This window comes from Dipodomys spectabilis, unplaced genomic scaffold, assembly GCF_019054845.1.
Source record: "Dipodomys spectabilis isolate Male_0828 unplaced genomic scaffold, ASM1905484v1 ptg000297l, whole genome shotgun sequence".
Lineage (NCBI taxonomy): Eukaryota > Metazoa > Chordata > Mammalia > Rodentia > Heteromyidae > Dipodomys > Dipodomys spectabilis.
In genome coordinates, this window is record NW_024870974.1 from 17,898,735 (window position 1) to 17,919,296 (window position 20,562).

At 47.7% G+C, this 20,562-nt stretch overlaps 1 protein-coding gene across 1 annotated transcript in view; it reads right to left on the reverse strand.

Annotated features, from left to right (window-relative positions):
* Arhgap10 (Rho GTPase activating protein 10) overlaps window positions 1–20,562 on the reverse strand; it is a 210,102-nt gene that overhangs the window by 3,317 nt on the left and 186,223 nt on the right. The window contains exons 20-22 of the mRNA XM_042701765.1: window positions 18,258–18,408; window positions 2,097–2,249; window positions 1,059–1,150 (exon numbers count right to left, since the gene is read on the reverse strand). Coding sequence (XP_042557699.1) covers window positions 1,059–1,150; window positions 2,097–2,249; window positions 18,258–18,408 — 396 coding nt within the window. The remainder of the gene's footprint in view (window positions 1–1,058; window positions 1,151–2,096; window positions 2,250–18,257; window positions 18,409–20,562) is intronic.

The window sequence follows — 20,562 nt, forward strand, 5'->3', positions numbered from 1 at the left end:
AGCTCTCCTTCTGCCATCTGCCGCGCTGCCGTAGAACGGCCTCCAGCAGGCTCTGCGCGGCCGCGGTGGCTGGACGGATGACATGAGGACAGAGGAACGATCCTGCTAACGCTCCAAAAGCAAAATTGCTCTCCCAACTATCATTCTGTTGTGTGCACTGTGGTGGTGTTGCTTGTTTTCTCACGCTGGCAGCGCCTCTGGCTCTCATGAGACAAATCACACACACACACACACACACACACACACACACACACACACACACACACACCTATTCTAAGCGGTAACTCACTCACTGAGACACAGTCCTCAGCTAAGCTGCGTGGATGCCAGCCTCCCATTCTGCCCCACGTTGCTGCATTCTGGGGCTGATCAGCCGTGCCCTCCTCCAGCCCAGCACCCCGCTTCCCCAGAACTCTTTTGGGGAGCTCCACCCACACACCCCATCACTGTTGCCACAGCAACTGGTGAATTTCATAATGAGCAGGTCTAGGGAGGCAAGAAATGGGGGGAGAAACACACAGACAAAACCACAGGGGCGATGTGTGGAATATTCAGTCGGACAGAGGTCCTCAAGGCCCACGTGTGAACATTCAAGCACTCAAACGAAAACCCCCGCCATGTTTCCAGTCAATGCCCACACACAGAGAGTCACGCCCAGCTCCAGTCCACAGGTAGCGGGCGTGGGTGTGAAGGGAGCGCGTGGCCGTGGGGCTCTGCTGTGGGGACAGCGACAGTGACCTGAGCAGCGGAGGGGTTCGGTGAGGGTCTCAGGAGAAGCGAGAATAGAAAAGCTGTGAGGAGAGCTAGCTTCTCAACTCCGAGCGGTCCAAGCAAATGCTTCCCAACAACCCGGCACCGTGGTGCTCTGGGAGCCTCAAAGGGGGCAGCTCTCGGTCCCCAGGGTGCCCCAGCACAGATACGACCAGTGCCCACATGCCAGGGACATCGCCACAAGGCTATGGGCAGTGATGAGGTCCCCAGGACGTCCCGTGTCCCCTGTGGAGGTGTGACACATCCTGGTGTCACCACTCAGCACCACAAAGCTCCCACACACTCACCGTCCTCGAAGATGGCTCCTATTTCAAACGACAGCTCCGAGCTGTGCTCCGCTTCGCAGGGGTACACGGCGCGGGCCTTGCGACTGAGAATGCTGCGGGGCGAAGAGCGAAGAAAGGCTTGCAGGAAACTGCAACGTCTGGCAGCGCGAATCCCACCCACTTCTCACGCCCCGCCTGTGTCAGCAGCAGGCAAACTCCTCGGGAGAAGGGCACCCCACGTCGGGGCAGAGAGCACCCCCTTTCACGGGAGTCAGAACCACCTCCGCCCACATCCTGGCCGGCAAGTTTGCTGATGGCCACACCCTCTGCCCTCTACAGATCTTCTGCTCAGTAAGTGGCCGCAAGCGTTCATGTTCCCCGTGCCCAGGCTGCCTTCCTTCAATACAAAGAAGGTGTTCGATATGCACCGACAAAACAACGTTTTTCCAAAGTAACGGAGTCGATAACTGCACAGTCGCAGAAGGAGTAGCGGGTTCTGTGGGATGCACAGTAGCAGAAGGAGTAGCGGGTTCTGTGGGATGCACAGTCGCAGGAGTAGCGGGTTCTGTGGGACTTGGCTGAACCCGCCCCGTGACACACACAGCAGTCCACGCTGCGGGCCTCTGGACTCCACGTCTGCAGACTCAACTGACACTGCAGCGGAAATATTCCAGTCCAAACCGCATCTGATTACCCAAGGTGTCCTGGCGCGCTTTCCACCCTCAAGACAGTGTAACAACCGCTTTACACGTGTTAAATATTAGGTTATCTAGACATGACTGATACCATTGTGGGTTCTATGCAAGTGTTCCGCTATTTTATAGAAGGGACGGGACAGAAGGCGGACTGGCTTATAACTACATTATGACTGGCTTTTTACAAGTACGCTTATTAGTGTATATTACTGCACCAAGTAAAGGGTTTCACTGCAGTGTCTCTAAACACTTATGCTCACATACACACACTGATCTTACGCCCACTTCTCTGCTGTCTGTCAGTGTGTAGAGCCTCTCTCTGTGTGCCATGATCACCATCCACATCCTGATCCACGCCACGTACCTTTCAGGAAGCTTGTCCACAAGAGAGGCAGCAGGAGAGATGGGGAAAGACGCGGACCTGGGTGAGGGAGGAGTCACGGCGGCGTTGGTGCCTGGCGCGCTCTGAGACTGCTGGTTAAGCCACTGGACCATCGACGGTCGGGTCTGGCTTAGCCTAAGAAGGAAGTTTGAAGGACAGGATGAACAGGACAAGAGCACAGAACACCACATGCTCCATAGCCGACTCTTCTGGCCAGAGTGCAGCTCCCGTCGCTCCAGACCAGCGCAGTCCTCTCTGAACCCTCCCAAAGTGAGTCCGCCCCACACCACACATACGATTTTACTTCTCCAGGTTGGTGGAGAATGCAATCTTATCTATCTGAGTAAGTGCAAAACACAGGGGCTACAACTTTCTAAGATACAGGTGCTCTTTGACTTACAATGGGAGTTGCAATCTGATAAACCCATGGTTAAGTCGAAAATACTGTGAAGAGTGTACCTCACCTCCTGAATATCCTAGCTGAACAACACTCCACACCACAGCACACTAGCCGTTCCCGCTCACTCCCATCTGGCTGATGGGAGGCTGGCTCTTAAATTACCTACCACCAGGCTAAAATCAAAACGCAAAGCCTGGCCGCTACCAAAAGTAAAAATGTGTACCCTTCATCACCAAAACTCCTAACTGGAACCTCCCTAAGTTGGGGGACTCTCTGCATCCATTTCTTCTGTCCATAGGAAAAGTTAACCACACAGCCTGTAGATGTCAAAGATCAAGACACATTAGTTTAACATTAAAAGCTCTTTCATCTGATCGCATATGTTTGAAAATGCAGGGGGGGAAATGTCTCTAAGAAGCAAGATTTCTGTAGGAAGGGCAAATGAGTTTGGGGGGGGGAAGAAGTCCATGGACATCAAAGATTTGTAGTGACCTGAGCATTCCTGCATAGTTTCAATTTCTGAACAGCTGACAAGGTCAGTGGACCGGCAGACTTGGAGGAGATGTAAAGCACACACACCTGCATCCATCTGGATTATTCAATTACCTTCCGACTATGATATTCCAAGTTCCTTTAAAAGCAGTGTTGAAAGCTCATTTCTTTCCATTATTTTCCTAGCCCAGAGCTACTCTACACACTAGGCGGGTGATCTAGTACCCTGCCACATGCAACCTCTCCATTCAATATTTCAACACATGGATATTCATATACCAACTGTCTCCACCCTCGATTCACTCTATCCAGCCCAAACCAGTCTCCATGAGCATCGTTCTTATTCCTCCACAGTCCTCTGCGCTGTCCTCGACCCTTCTGTCCCAGACCCAATGCCATAACTTCCCAGGTGCACCTCAAAATAGCACCCAAGCTCCGGTTCTCTGCCTCCATTCCCTTGGTGTCTAGGCTCTGGCCAGTGCCCAGTTCCCTGCTCCAGGTGTGAGGCTGACTATCTAATCTGCCTCCCCAGGAGCCCGCGCTCCTCCAGCCGCCCACCAGAGAGTGCACCGCTGCCCAGCACCTCCCTCTCTGCATGGCCATTCTCTTTTCTTCCAGGCTGCCCACTGCTTAGTCTGCTCAGGAGGCCAGCGACCTGCCCTGGGAGGGCAGGCTACAACCCGTTCATCTCTTAGGGTACCAACTGCTTCTCTTGGTGGCAAGATAACGTCTTTAATCCTTTTTAAATACTTTACAAAGCCACAGGAAGGGCAACCAAGGTAACGTGTATAAATCAGGTACATGAAATTCTCTATTACTGAACCGGTAGATATTTCACAGCGCAGGCTTCCTACGTTATCATCAGAACAGGAGGGAGGGGTTGGGATTACAAAATATTGTTCTCTGAAGAACTTATTTACAACTCCCCTATGCAGCCATTCATTTGGCAGGCACAGAACCTCTTTCACCCCAGAGCAAGAGGCCTATAAATCTAGAAACAATCTGAATCACCAGCTATGAAAGTGACTCTTCAGCAGAAAATGAACCTTTGAGGGTGTCTTAGGAATCAGAAAGGGAAAGAGAGGATGGATCAGTTAAGCTCTGACAGGGAATTTAAGGGCACAGTTAGCCAAACAATTGCCATTTAATCTCCAGCAATTATTCAAGGTGCTGGGAGGGCGGGCAGTGGGGATGGTGGATGGTGGGCTGTGGTATCACACCCCGTCCAGTCTGCCTGGTCATACACGGCCGCGAGATTAAATGATGACCATATATCCGCTCCGAGGGCGGACAGCTGCAGGGTGAAGACAAACAATGTGACTAAATGTATAGGCCTTAAAAATAAAGCTCATAAATCATATTGCTATTCTACACTTAATCTTCCATTTTTCTTAAAAAAAAAAAAAAAAAGACCTGTGTTTTGTTGGGGTTTTTTTTGGTTGAGGAAGGGTGGAAAATACTCCTTGCTCTTGGAAAGGAAATTACTGAAACAGCAAATGCAAAAGGAAAGAGTCTATTGCTTAGTTAGGTTTTCTTCATCTTGTCCTAAATTCAAAACGAGCAAGTCTGACCCAAGGTCAGGGTGGTGCCATTTGCCTATTTCCCTCCCGTGTTCTTCCTGCAGCTGCTTAGCGCGTGTGTGTTACGCGATCATGTACACGCTGTTTCATGTAGATAACCTTTCACACACACAGCACTTAGGTTTACACTGTTGTGTCTGTGTTCCCGGGTTTTCCTCAGCTGGACATTTGTTTACTGTTTACAGTCCCAAATGGACACAAACTTAGTGAGCTGTAATATGCCTAAGTGGCGCAAAACACAAGTCTTGAAACAGTGGGTGGAGGTGAAGCCTAAGACTGAGGAGAAATGGAAGGTCTGAGAAAGGCAACTGTGCTAGAAGTGTGGCTTAGGAGATGGCGTTCTGCTCGTCTCATCTCTGGGAAAGAACGTGAGGGTGGCGGGAAATGTATTTACATCCCACACAACCAGGTCCATGTCTTTGACGGTAACCAGGTCCATGTCTTTGACGGTAGAGGGAAGAAGTTGGTACAGTTCACAGCTAGCTCACTAAGGCACTATCCAAGTGTGTGTGTGTGTGTGTGTGTGTGTGTGTGTGTGTGTGTGTGTGTGTGTGTGGTGTGTGTGTGTGTTTGTGTGGTGTGTGGTGTGTGTGTGTGTGTGTTGGACTTGGGAGCTTGACCTCAGGGCCTAGGCACTTTCTCTGAGCTTTGTTGCTCAGGGCTAGCACTCTAGCACTTGTGCCACAGCTCCACTTCCAAAAAAACCTGGAGATGAGATGATCCTCTAATCTCAGCCTCCGAGTAGCTAGGAAAGATGGGTATGAGCCACTAGCGCCTGGCTGTCCAATTTTTTTGAAAGCAAACGAATGTAGATATGAGCTTTATTATAAAATATCTCCTCTTGCTTTCCAGGTTTTTTTCCTGCTTTTCTAAGTTACTATTTTTGTAAAGGGTCAAAAAAATTTATTTTAGAAATTTAATTATTTTATAAAACATCATGCCAACATTGTGTCAAAAAAATTAGAATATTAACATACATACATTGCATAATCTCGCACAAACTGGTTCACTGAGATCACCTTTCAGAGAATTTCTGGCATTCTATTTCCCATTTTTAATTTACAACATTTTTGAACTTGGGCACCAGCAGCTTCCACCTATAATCCTAGCTACTCAAGAGACTGAGATCTGAGGTTCTGGTTCAAAGCCAGACTGGGCAGATAAACCTAAGAAATGCATCTTCAATGGACCAACAAAAAAAAAAACTGAAAATAGATGTGGAGCTCAAGTGGTAGAGTGGTGCCAGCTATGAACAAAAGGCTTGTATCAGCTCCCAGTCTGGCAAACAATGGAGGGGGAGGCGGGAGAAGGGGAGAGAGAGAATTTTTTTTTTCTGGGTCCGGTCGTGGGGCCTGAACTCTGGGCCTGGGTGCGGTCCCTCAGCGCTTCAGCTCAAGACTAGTGCTCTACCACTTGAGCCACAATGCCACTTCTGGCTTTTTTCTTTTTTTGCTTATGTGGTGCTGAGGAATTGAACCCAGGACCTCAGGCATGCAAGGCAAGCGCTCTACCACTGAGCTATCTTCCCAGCCCCTGAGAATATTTTTTTTTTTTTATCAAAGGAAACAACACGACTTTTAGAATAGCAATCTTTCTCAACTTGGGCTTCAGGACAACCTGGGCTCTTGGGTATCTGTGTGTCTAATGAATTAACCACCTCCCTCCTGGTCGAGACGCATCCGTGTCTGTGTGTCAGGAGGCCGTTCTCTCTGGGTTCCTCATACTCTCTCCCATCTATTGAGCAAGCGCCTCTGTTCCGGACTCTTCCGGAGAATACCTGTAGGTCAAATGGCCTTGGAAGGCAGAGATTACATTTTTCTGCTAATAACTAAAATTCTCTTTTAAGTAACTATTCAAAGAGGTTACAGTTCCATAACCCAGATTGTGAGTAGAATGCACCTTATACACCTCTTCCATTGTTTTCCCTCCCTTCTAATTACATAGTTGAATTGTTACATAATGTTCATGGATTAAAATGACTATATTTACTCACCCTTCCTCCCTTCATTTATGAGTATCACTTCCTGGTATTCATTTTGGTAAACAGTTGGTTAGTTGTTCAGAGGAGTTACACCATCAACATATTCCCATAAGTATACCATCCTTTAGTTAGTTTCTGTGGATATGCATAAAACCTTGTATATGTTATCACATATGGTTGTATTTTAGATCTAGCTTCTACATATGAGAGAAAACATGCACTGTTTGTTTCTCTGAGCCTGACTTACTTCACCGGGCATAATTCTTTCTAGGACCATTCATTTCCCTAAAAAAAGACATCCTATTCTTTCCATTGTTATGTATATACCACATCTACTTGACCCACTCAGCCTTTGTAGGGCATCTGGGCTGTTTCCATAACTTGGCTATTGTGGGGAGTGCAGCAATGAACATGGATGTGCTAGTGTCTTTACCTTATCCTCACTTGTAAGGTTCTGGGTAGATGCCCACGAGTGGGAGACAGAGATGGTTTTTACTTATGAGAAAAGATTTGCATTTTAAAAGGTTTGAGATTCTCTTCTGTACTATGTCACACAGCACCTTTTGGGAAAGGAGACATTGAGAACTCAGGCCAGAAAATACTGTGACTCCTGAGGACTGGCGCTGACGTGGTTGGCGAGTAGTGCTTTGACTCTGGCTGGGAATTCTGTGTCTTTTTCCAGCATTCCTAAGCCCCTGGGGTGGGGGGGGGGGGGGTGGGGGAGAGGCAATAGCAGTCAGGCAGGGTAAAATTTCATATCCTTCCCCGTTCTTAACAGAATCTTCTTTGGGAGCCTCAAGGAAATAGTTCCTTGGGTGGTTTTGGTGTCTGCTGTGGCTCAAAGAAAAAGCCACCTGGAAGCTGTTGGGGTGCCGTGAATGGGAAGCCCGGTGCATTTGACAGAGCATGATGAAATATGTCTCTACCACTTCTCAAGTTTCAATTTAAAAAAAAACTATTTTCCACCTCCCATGGCCCTTTTAACCAAGGACTTTTGATTGGTGAAACTGGTCTAAGTACAAAGTACCAATCCTATTTAATAATGAGCTACTGACTGGTTACAAAATGTACCTAAGTGCCCACAAGTTTCTCGAAAGCAAAGTTGTGGTTTATAAAAATGGAGGAAAAGAGTCAGCCCTTCCTGAAAAGCTCTGAAGCCACAGTCACCATAATGGGAATAAATTAAAGAGAACTACTGAAATACGTCCTTTATCTTCCCAATGTAACACACTCAGCTGAAAGAGTCTTCAGTAGCAGGACTTGTGCATTTCCAGTGCGAAGAGACAACATCACACCAGCCTACCCTGAGCAGAATTGTGCCCTTTCCAAAGAGGAAAATAGAAACACGGGTGTTTCACTAAAAACACATGTAAATTTCAAACTGCTAACCCAGAAACACAATCCTGCAAATACACAAAGTGTCTGCCTGGCTATTCTCAGGGCAAGAAGTTTCCATGAGAACCTGGGGCATTGTGGAGGTGAATTTGGGGAGAGACATAAAAGGCTGGGGGAGGAGAACACACACACACACACACACACACACACACACACACACACACACACACACACGTAGCTCTACCTTCATCCAACCATCACCAGCAAGCTGTCTGGAAGGAGTGTCCATGCCCAGCTGATGTGGCTTTCCCCAGCATCCTCTTCACCGCCGCACAACGGGGATCGTAAGAGATATACCTGTGCACTCTCCTGCACTGCACTACGTTCCTTGACCTGTCTTCAGGCCGTGCAGGGGGAGAGCTGGCGTGGGTAACGCAGCACAGAGCTCACGCCCTCGAGTCTCCAGTGGCTCAACAGAATAGGCACAGAATGGCCAGAGAGGTGAGCACTGAGACGCCCGGGAGGAAGGCAGGACCATGTGCCGGAGGCAAGAACGGGCTACGAGAAACCGTCATCACACAAGTGGCAAGTGCATCAATCCCGCCGCCGCACAGCTCCAAAGCCAGCCGTGCCATTGGCTGGCTGTGCATCTTCTACACCATCCTCTTCTTAGGCTGCTGCTTCTGCTGCTGCTTTTTTTGAGGAAAAGGTCCTACTTTCTAGCTGCATCTCTGGGGGCCGGTACACAGCAGGCGTACTGGTCAACACCTGAGTCCACCACAACTGAACCTAGGCCTAACCTAAGCTCTCCTCAGGCAAAAGGAAAGAGGGAACTTTACAGGCTGGGCCACTGTGGGGTTTAAATTAGATAGCAGGCACAAAGCTCGCAGCAGTGACTGGAGACTAGGAGGCATTCAATCAACGGAGCGGGGTCATTAGCTCTCTTTCTGAGTCTCTGGTTCTAGTTAAACCATCACAGACGAAACAGTCTCTCACCCACAGACAGCAAGTAAGTTATGCCGGAGAGGAAATATTTCAAAGATATTAAGTGGATCTCACCATTTGCAAAAGTAAAACAAGGGTTGTCAAATGCAATATGGCGGCCTGGACTGAACAGTGAAAGAGCACTTGATGGCAAACTGGTGAAGCCTTTATCAAGTCTGCAATTCAAACAAAACAACAACAACAATAACAACAAATAACACCAAAGGCACCAGGGTTCTAAAACGTTTCTAGCTGGGGGCTGGCGGCTCACACCCATTATTCTAGCTACTCAGGAGGCTGACATCTGAGGATCATGGTTCAAAACCAACTCAGACAGGAAAGTCCATGGGACTCTTTCTATAACCATCAAAAAACCAGAAGTGGAGCTGTGCCACAAAGTGGTCGAGTACTAGCCTTGAGCAAAAGAGCTCAGGGACAGTACCCAGGCCCTGAGTTCAAGCCCCACAACCAACAACAACAAAAATAGTTTCTAGGAGACATAGGTCAGTGAAGTGTTTGAAGGAACTCCGTACTGTCTTTGTAACTGCATTCTACATCGGAAATAACAATAAAAATACTATTATTGCCGGTAGTGAGCTTGAACTCAGGACCTCATACTCTAAGCTGTTTTGCTCACAGTTGGTGCTCTAACTTTTGATCCATGCCTCTGGTCCATCATTTTGTCTGTTAATTGGAGATGAAGTCTTACAGATTTTTCTGCCCACATGCCTAATAGCATCTAAAATCCATAAGGAAAACTTTTGATTGGCTCAGTGGCAAGAAAAGATGCATAAAAATGCACTTAAACATCACCCATAATACCTACTAAACAGCACTCAGTGTCACATGTCACATTCCTGAAACTAGGTTCTAAGAAATGTGGGCTTCACTAAGCACTTAAGTTTGGATTATGGATTAGCTGGAAGTCCACAGTCACGACATTCAGCTTTTCAAGCCAAGCCCCAAGGTCTCTAGAAACTACAACTCTTCCATCATTACAGGATAAAAGCAGCCATGGACAAAACAGGATTGAGTTAGCTATATTCCAATAAAACTTTATTTACAAAGAGACAGGCAGGTGTGGGCCACAGCCATTCACCCTGGAACTAGCTGAGGATCCACAGGCCTGAGAAGGCCCGGCTTCCCCTCCTCCGTCTGCCCTGGCTCGGGGCTGGCCTGCAAACCCCCGGTGCTCTGCGGCATCAAAAGCCTCTTAAGACTGCAGGAGGGAGGCAGCCGGTCCCCTGAGCTGCACGTAAAAGCAGTGCCTTGCTCGCTCCTGATCACAGAACATGACTTGTGTGGGCAGAGAAAGGAAGCCAGGCTCTGAAGACATCCCCAGACCTTCGAGAAGCGCGATGGCCACACACACACTCAAGTCTTTGACCTGGGACATGCTGAGGCTGCTGACTGCATTTCCTCCTTTAGCAAGGTAGGTCACCGCCATCTCATTCTCTGACGCCTTCCACAGTTCACTCCCAGGGCAAGCGTTCTTGGTTTTGCTTTAAAAGATCTTAGAATGACATCTCTGATCAATCTTCTCCTGGAACAGACTCTATCATTCTTATTTTCCTTCTTTCCAGACAGCTGCCATGGAATCAGGTAAGAGGGCTGAACAGGAACAATCTGGCCTAGCAGACGAGGAACTATAGCTTCATTTCAGAAAATTACAGGGCTCTAGAGGCCAGAGGACTGTAATTCTGCAGAGTCCCTGACAGGACATGGATTCTTGTGCAAGAATCAGCTATAGAAGCATGGCCACCACAGCGGCTCTGTCAAGGAAAACCCTGCAGTTACTTAGCGAGCTGACTGGTGGGTTTAGCTTCCATCCTGCTCAGAATGATTTCCAGTTTGGCTGGGTCCCAGGGAGTTCCCCACACTTTGTCTGTGGAATACCTCAGGTCCTGTCCTGCTGCGGGGGGGGGGGGGGGGGGGGGGGGGGCTGCAGTAAACAGGCCTCCAGGGCCTATCAGAAACAACACAAGTTCAGGCCAACATATCCAGAGCTGCTTCATGTTCCCCAGCTATGTGGTAAGTAGATTATGAAACTGACGAACCAGGAAGTTGGGGTCAAGGTAAACTAGAAGATCAAATTAGCTTCTCTGGGGGATGGAAAATCCCAGCAGGTGGCCTGTGACTGGCTATCTTGAAGGGTGGACGTTATTTTTCTTCTTTTACATGGATAATCTTGCTAAGCCTCGCTTTGCTTAAATCACTTATGTAAGGTCTCTTCAGATTTTAAGAAGCAGAATGAGGGTGCCAAGCCAGGCGTGTTTGAGTACAAAAATCAATGCTTTGCCTGGCTAAACCGTCTCCCACTCAGCGAGAAAGAGGGCTCAGGAGACCCAGCCTTGTTGAGGTTTTGGAGGTTCAGCGCACGAACAGGAAACTATAAATTCCAACAATGGCAGTAAAGTAAGAAAATCGTTAACAACCAAAGCCAATGAAGAGGAAAAGCAAAATTAAAGCAAGACGAATGCAAGATTTAATTAATTGTGAAGTCTTAAGTAGTTAAAAAAAAAAGCTACAAAATTCAAACGTGTCTTTTTTAGAAAATCAATTTTTTTCATTAAGTCAATTTTATGTCCATGTCATACAAATAATCCACATTGTGAAGTTATTTAAAAAAAAAAAAACGAACCTGGAGTTATAACACAGCAAAGGAGTGCGTGATTTGGCCACATGTAAGCCCACAATATAAATACCAAAATTACCCCAACAAGCCACAGTGCGTTAACTAGCACCCCAGAGGGGTGAAGGATTCTGGGCACAGCTTATCTACAAAGCTGGAGAGAAGAACCTAAAGTAATAAAATAGAACAAAAGTAATATTTTTTAAATGACTGTGAACAGACACTTGTGGTCAATAACCTCACAAGGGCCTTGTGACTAGCTTTGAGATGCTTTACCTAAGCTGTTCATCATAAAAAGGGTGGAGATGAAATACTAAATATTTATTGTCTACAAATATTAAAAATCCAGTCTCTCAGCCCTTCTGAGGATCAGAACAGCCTCATCCCCAAACATCAGCCCTGATGTGAGGTAATAAATATGCAGCAGCCAGACCTGAATGTTGATTCATTACAGATAACTACCAATCACTGGCACCGGTCGTAAGGCCGGGCACCGTCCCTCCGCTGAACAAGAGCACACCCTTGTCAGAGCAGGTTTCAGAATGGAGATGGCAGGGGTGGGGGAAACGACACCCACAGTGTGAACAACTTCAGCCTTCTGCAGAAAAACAAGCCTCAGGGCGCCATACGGCACTGGATGAGGAGGGCCAGGGGTCAAACTCTGCCTGTGTCCCTGAGCTGTCCTGCAGCCGGGGTCAATTCCCCTGTGTCCTTTGTGTCCAGCATCCAATGTTTACAAATGAAGGTCAGTGGATGAAATACCTTTCACAAAGGATCAGAAACAAGGTCTGGTGATCCACAGTAACTGATACGAAGGCTTTTGGTCCTAAGAAATTCCAGAGGGTAACCTTCTAACCAGAGCTTCTCTGCAGAGTCACGTCACCAGCCACAGGAGGAGCCAATCTCTGAGCAGAATGTCAAAGGCCGCTCTGGGCTCACAGCCAGGCAACCCGGGGTCCTCTGCTCCCTCAAACCCAGCTCTTCTTAGGCTTGACCCACCTAAGCCCTGAAGTCACTGTGAGGCCCCTCGGTGTTCACTATGGCTTGATACTGGCAGCCCCAGCAGCCCCAGGAAGGCTGGAGGTCTGCTGGAGAGGCTGACCCACAAAACCCTCCACATTCTCTAAATGAAGGCCGGCCCAAGGCTAAGCACCGACAAGTTGCCAATAAGCTTGTTATAAAATGACCTTCCTGCCAGCCATGGAAATTCTTATACTGGGCAGTTCACTGCTTCGAGTGCAGTTTCATCCTCGCCCCTTCTCTCCTCTATTTACACAGCTTCCCTGCCTTGATTTATTGAAAAAGCAACATGTGTTTGGTTTTGTGAGCAAAAGAATGGATGTGTGTGCCAAAACAACTTTTAAAAAGATGGGTTCTGCCTTTTCTTTTGAAATAATCGTTACCACGTTATAGTAAAAACATGAAGACTCCAACTGCTGGTGAAGGAACGGCCCTGGTCCAAGGCGGCTGGCAGGAGGGGGATGGGAGCGTGGGGCGCTGGGGTGCAGCTCCGTGGTAGAGGGGTGGCCCAGCACGTGGGCAGCCCTGGGTTCCACCCCAGCCCAGAAGTGTGGGGTCGGGGGCAGGAAAAGGGGGAGCATGGACAGGATTGAAGAAGGCTCTAGAACCTGTATAGGAGAAAAAGTAGGGGACCGAGGCAGGAAGAGAGGGGAGGGACAGAGAGCCGGGGCCTGCTTGCTACCTGACAACTACGTTCACGCCACATCTTTCAGAAACTATTCAAAACTGTTTTACACGATTATCATTCATAGTTTATTGTAGTACCTGAATCACAAACCCTGTTCAGGGGATACTTGGGTATCTCCGAATGAAATCCATCACCCTGATGAAAAGCAGTCCTTGGGCAGCGACTGCCACCGAGACCTCTACGTGCTGGATATAAAGAAAGCAAAGGATGCGCACAGCACGCACAGGGCCGCGAGGAGAACACAGCCGGCATCTGACGGGGGCCTCTGTGCAGGCTGGCCCCGAATTCACCGCCCGGAGAGATGCTGAGGCTCAGCCTCCTGACTAGGAGTACAAGCAGGCAGCGTCAGCCCAGCCTTATCTACTACCTTCCAATAACTACCCATCGGCTCGTGATGTCAGACTGAGTTCTTGGCATAGCTCAAGGACCTGGGTTCAGTTCCAAGCAACAAATGAATGGCAAATCAACATCAAGTCTGGGTAGGCACCAAGCTCAAGAGCACAACATGGATCGGAGCAATTGCTGGGAGGGAAGCCTTGGGAGTAGTTTTTATGTGCGACTGTTATCACCGTGGTTGTTGGTAGTACTGGGGTTTGAACTAAGGGCTCATGCTTGGTAGGTGTACACCCTCTTGAGCCACACCTCCAGCCCTTTGTACTTTATTTTTCAAATAGGGTCCCATGCTTTATCCTGGGATCAACTATCTCTGCATTCCGAGTAGCTAAGATTACATGCATGTGCCACCACGCCCAGCTTTGGGGAAATCTTAACATTCACAATTCACGGAGTCTCGGAGGGTGCTCCGGATGTGCTGGGGTTCCGAGTGAGACGCACCTCAGGACACTGACATCTGTTACTAGAAAGAACTCTTCAGGGACACTCCCTTGTGGAGAGTGGCAGAAAAGGAGCCTGTGCCTTTTCATTTGAAATCTGTAGAGGAAGCAGGGAGCAATGTCTGGAATTTCTTAAAAAGAGATTTTCTTCTGTGGCAGGGAAACTAAAAGAATTACTTGTCAAAGACCTGGCTCCATCCATTATAATTGAAGCAAACCTGTTTAGAGCAAACTGCCTTATGGACGGGGGGAATGACTTTGGGACATCTGAGATACCTTGACCTATGAGGTAATGCCCCCCAGGAGGATCGCCAGCAATTCTTCACTAGCAACCAAGTCACCTAGCACCTTCCTGCATGTACAGGTAAAACCGCACCAGATTGATTGACTGCAATGAATAATGCCCACACGTCATAACCATCAGCAGGAGCCCAAGAAATCCAATTTCTGCTGCATTGTTTCCCACCTGCCAGAGGCCACAGCTGTATTTACACACTGTCTCCATCAGAATCACGGCTGCCAGAGGCTTTCCTCTGCCAGTTTGCTTTCCAGTGGCTGAGGTTCTGGCGTTTCTGAGGGACTCAGGTCATCCTAGGGAATCCACACGTGCACAGACCCGACTCCCCAGGGCCTGAGATAAGGCAAGTGTTAGATCCGGGACACAGAGTCAACACTGGGGTTGGAAAGCAGGCAGCACAGGCAAGTGCCTCCTTCTGCAAGCCCTGGGCAGCGACTTAGCAACCCCACAGCAACTCCGGGTAAAAAGGAGCTTCATCAGCATTTACCAAGAGCCGTCTGTAGTCAGTACTGTGCAGGTGGTGTGCAGGGGTGGAGAACAAAGGCCAGGAGTGTGCACACACAACAAAAACTCAGCCCAAAATGCAAATGAGACAAAGGAGGAATCTGTGAAGAGAAAAAGCCCACATGAATTCCATGGAATTCCTGGAGGAAGAGTTTTTGGTCTTCCATTACAAGGAGGAATCAACATGGCAGCCTAGGAGACATGCAATGAAATACAGGGGGAAAAAATGAGGCTTCCAAAAGTAAGCCTCTTATAAATGTTGTAATAATTAACGTACGAAATCTAATGTTTACTTAATAACTGTCAATGTCACAAAACCGTTCAAAGAATGTAATATCTAACTCCAACATTAAAAAAATTCATGATCTAACTTGGAGTTAGGGCAAGATTAGATATGTAGACAGATATATACATACCACATAGATATCAAATATTATTAAAAGGCAATCCTCAAAGGTAATGTTTTGTTAATGCCCAATCATAAGTACCAGCAAAGAAAGGAATTATTTAGGAAGTAGGAAGACTTACTAAAGGGAAGACTAAATTAGACTCTTAAGACAGGCCAGACCGTCCTGAATAAACTGCTAGTGGAATTTCTGAAGCAGGCCACTGAGAGACAGGCAACATCCCACCTGAGAACAGCATCTGTTTACTGTGCATGAGCATGCACGCGCACGCGTGCGCACACACACACACGATCAAAATATTGATCTTGTGAAGCCTAGAGTAGAATAGAGGTGGGGGTGGAGGGGAGGAGACACAGGTATAGGGGTGCAGTTATATTTTTTTAATTGAGTTTGATCCACACATCCAGACCTTTCTGTTATTTTTTCAGACAGGTTCTCTCTGTTCTTAGGTTATTTTTTTCAGACAGGTTCTCTCCTTTTGCCTGAGCTGACCTTGAACAATAATCCTCCCCAGCAGTGAGAATTACAGGTGCAGAGGTAGAAGGCTAGCTTCTACTGCTCTAGAGCACAGCCGGCCAACTGGACAAATGGCCAAGGACTGGCTGTATATTTTAGAACAGGCAGTGAAGACTATTTGGGCTGTTCCCCCAAAGGAAATGATCAGCGTCTGAGGTGATGCATATGCTAATAGGGCTGATTTGATCATCACACACTGAATAATACGCATTGTGTATTAACAAACCAGGGAGAAAGACCAGTTACCCCAAGTGCACTCCTCAAGAGGCACTGCTGTGATCCAATCAGGTTGGAAAGTGCGGTCAGAGCTCGCTCAGTCATGGCCAGGAACTTGTCAGAAAGGCAAGCTTTCAGACTACTTCCTACTTCCTGGAGCAGGACTCAAGAGTAGAGGCTTGTTGGGTTCTGAAATTGAACCCAGAGCTTCAAGCATGCTAAGTGCAAGCTGTACCCCCAGCCTACAATTGTGTGTTTTCACAATTTCCTGAGGTGATTATGACAGATAGCCAGGTCTGAGGAGAACTCATCCGTACAATGAAGACAAACCTGGTCCACACTGGATGCTCACAAGTAAATGCTTTCAAACAGACTCTAGAAGCACTCTAATACTTAAGAGAAAGAGAGATACATTTCAGCTACTGTATAAGGGGGGGGGGGGAATCAAGTTCTTAAAATAGGAGCAAGTTTCCATTGTAACAAAAATCTTTCTACTCCCCCTCCGCCCCCCTCCCCCCACGACCCGGTTTGGGCTCTCAAGGTTGGAGTGCTTTTCATGACATTTTTAAATGTGTATGAATAGGAAACTGGGGAATTCACATCTCATTTGATTTATGACCAAAAATATCAAGTGCTTCTTGTTTCGGGGCCGGACGTGTTGGGAATTGAACACTGGGCAGCCCATGGCTCATAATGTCCCTTCTCAGCCGAGGCACCGTGGAAGAAAGATGACTAACTGAACCGTCTCCACTGACTGTGATATGCACTTTCTGAAAGAGATAATTAGGGATCTGGGCTTTGCTGAAACACACACACACACACACACACACACACACACACACACACACACACACACACACACACACACACACACACACACACACACACACACACACACACACACACACACACTCCACCTCAAGTGCAGCCAGGATTACAGATTGGGCTGGGAATCTAGGTACGTAAAGTTCTTGTAGTACCAAAGTTAGAAAGACTTTCTACAGCCAATATATAGTCGGGTTGAAAGCACCTCTGAATAATAAATTTCATCCTCCATAGACAATCTTCAGCATGCAAATTAAATATAAATCTGGGAAGGACACAAGCTCCTTTGGAGAATGGGTTTTACTTGGATTTTTAAGCTGGCTTTTCAGTGGCATCAGGTCACCCCAAAATTTTCAGCAGGCCAAATCTCTCCCAGCCTCTCTTAATACTTAATAAGTTCATAATGATTTCATATGACTCCAGCTGTAACTATAAAAAGCTAAGTAATGTGAGGACCACTTTCCAATCCATTTAAAGTCCCCAGAATGCCTGGCTAGACTCAGATGACATCATTATAATAATCTATTTTCAGCAAGTTTGGTTTAAAAAACTTTTAATGCTTTGTAGGTGGATTAAAAATATATCTCTGACTGCAATTGGATTGGCTCATCAAGTAAAGTCATCTAATTATTTGTCTTCAAATGTTTGTTTGCAAGCATTTGACCCAGGCTGCAGGACTCCACAGCACAAGGAAAACCCTCAGTTACTAGAACCATCACAACGAATTGTATGGGTACTAATAGTCCTGCGCGGATACGCACAGGTCTGAGAGCTAACCAGACAGAGGAGATTCCACCTGACCTCGTTCATCATGTCTCTGTTATGCAAGGTGCCATGGAGTGAAATGAAGAACTAGCATAGAGCCATCTGAACTTCACAGAACTCACGAGGGCTGCAAGGACGGCAGCAAGTCTCTCATACACATGCGTATGGCCTGGTGAAACCCAGTGACCAGCTGAAAAGGAGGGAGGAGGGAAGGCACGGGAAGGGGGGTGAAGGTGTTCCGGTGAGCACGTGTGGATGCATCCCAATGAAACCCTCCCGTGACACACGCACGCTCATAAAGACAGAAAGGAAGCCAATAAAAGAATCACATGACAAAAACACCCGCAATAGGTTCTCCACCAGCGTGTGGATTCTTCTCTCTCACCATGTTCACCGAACAGTGAGAAAGACAGCTGAGTAAGCCAGCGACAAGCTTCCACGGGGCAAGTGCCCTGAGTCCACCAACTGGACTCGGTCAGCTTCGAAGGAGCATCCTTTCTACACTAGGAACGTGCACAGCATTCTCCAGAGAGGTCTTGCGGTCCAGCTCCACTCCTGGCAGCCCCACTGTTTATGCAAGGCTGACCTCAGAGGCCTAGGAAGGTCAGCATGGCGGCCACAGTCCCCGCCCCCTTCCTTCAGCACCAAACCCAACACGGCCACTTACGCCCAGTCCCCAGAGCTCCCTCCATCCGCCAGCAGGTGGTTTCTCTCTGGTCCAGGAAGTCCCTGGGCAGCTGCAGTCGTGGGTGAGGGGGAGGAAAGTGAGTCTTGGCTGCTGGTGGGGGTGTCTTCTCTGGGAGGATTGGTGCTGTCACCTAAGGGGGAAAAGAGCATGGAAGGTCAAACCCCCAAAATAAATAATAGTAGTAGTAGTAGTAGTAATAGTAATAATAGATACATACTAATAGCTATATTACTTCATTCATCAATCAAATGATAGCTAAAATTGTATTTATAATTCAGCCTGTGAGTACCTGGGTATTCTGTCCTTGAAGTTTTGTCTCTTTGCATTTGTTTTTAAACCAAAGATGCTTAAAATTAATGACAGGGGTCATGGAGAAAAACAAAGGAGGGGGCAACAATGCTCGATTGGAAATGTACTCATTACCTTCCTCGTGTAACTGTAACCCCTCTCTACAGTATCTTCACAGTAAAATATATTAAGAAATTAATCACAGATGCTTGGATTGCGGGGTTTGGATTGTCCCCCCAGGCCCACGTGTGAAAGGCTCAGTCTGCAGCCCCCAGGGCTACTGAGAAGTGGTGGGAACTTTGCTTAGAGGTGGCACCTAGCGGGAGGCTTTTTGGTCATTGGAGCTGTGTCCAGTGACAGAGGGGTTTACTGTGAGCCCGCCCTTCCTTTTCCTCTCTACCAGCCAATAATCCAACACTTCCTGTGTCCTACCACATGCTTCCTGCCATGACACGCCACCTCCCTACAGGCTCCTTTGCTTTGGGGCCTACAGGTAGTGAACTGAGTAAACACTGAGGTGAAGTAAACCTTCCTTCTCTATTAGTTTCTTTTATCTCAGGTATTTGTTACAGTAACAGAAAGCTAACTAGCACAAAGACAGTAGCCAATGAAGAGTCAAGAAAAGTCATCAAAATCAGAACCAATGGAAGACAAAAGCCTAATAGCAGACACAATGACTACCTTCTCTAAAAGGAGCCCAGACATGAGCCAGCATCAACATTGAGGACAGCCCAGAGCGGCACACAGACCCCCAGGGTCCCATCCTTCATCTCCTAGTCACCTGCTGGCTCTATAAGCCTTTCTAGGAAAGAAATGCATGTGGGGAGAGTCCGGGGGAGACCCCTGGATGACCCAGTGAGGGGTCCTGTGCAGGGACATGATACCTGGATGGTCCTGGTGTGAGAGCAGACTGCTGAGCTCTCTGGGTGGGGACGTTGCACAGAGGGCGGGACAGTGGGCAGGTCTCATGGGTTTGGGCATCTTTGGAAAGTTTTGCTCTGCCCCTGCCGTCGCTTTTTCCACAGACCTTCATCATAAACATATTTAATAGTACCTGGAGAAATGCAGTGCCAATAGAAGGGCCAAATTTGAGGCAAATGAACCAAAACCCACCGAAAGACCACAGTGGCTCTGATTCCTTTTCACTAATTTTGCTAGTGGGACAGAGTCCACTTTGGCACAGGGATTGTTTCTTTCCTTTGCTTGGAGAGCTCCACTCCATCCAATTATTTCCTGTTAAGGAGTCCAAAGGGCTGGAGGCTCTAGCCTTCCCAGGCCCTTTCTGTGTATCCTAGCCAGCACCAACAACCACTCCATTCCAACTTAAGAAGGTCTTAAAATGTGTAAACTGCAACACTGACCTTCATGATACCTGTCCATTCAGGGCCAGAACAGCCCCTCAAAAGTGAGTGGGCACAGCCAGGCACCAGTGGCAACCCCTGTAATTCTAGCTACTCAAGCTGACAATCATGGTTCCAGATCAGCCTGGGTAAAAAGAAAGTTCAGAGGACTCCAGTGCCAAAATTGTCAGCAAAATGTAGGTAGAGCAACGGGTGGAGGTAGGACTCAAGTGGTAGATTGGCAAGTGAAGATGAGTATCACCAATCAAACAAGACAAAACAAATCAGTACTGGGATCCAAGGGCCCCCTACTCCTGGTGGGGGCAGGAGCATTCAAACTCCCTGACTGTAGGCAGGGCATTACCCAAAAAAGCAGCAACAGAGAACCCGGGACAGGCTCATTCCTATCAAGAGAAGGCTGCCAATGAGAAGCAAATCAAGGACCTAGACTAAGGGTCTAATGTTACTTAAAAAGATGCCCGAGACATCTGTACTGCCAGCCAGGGCAAATCATTTGATTCTCTTCTCATCGTTTGTTTTTTTTTTTTCTCCCCAAAGCAGTCTGACATGGCACCAATTATTATTCAACAAATGGAATCACATTCTATTAAGAGAATTCTCTCCTTCCTTTCTGCCAAACAGTGGCAATCTGAACC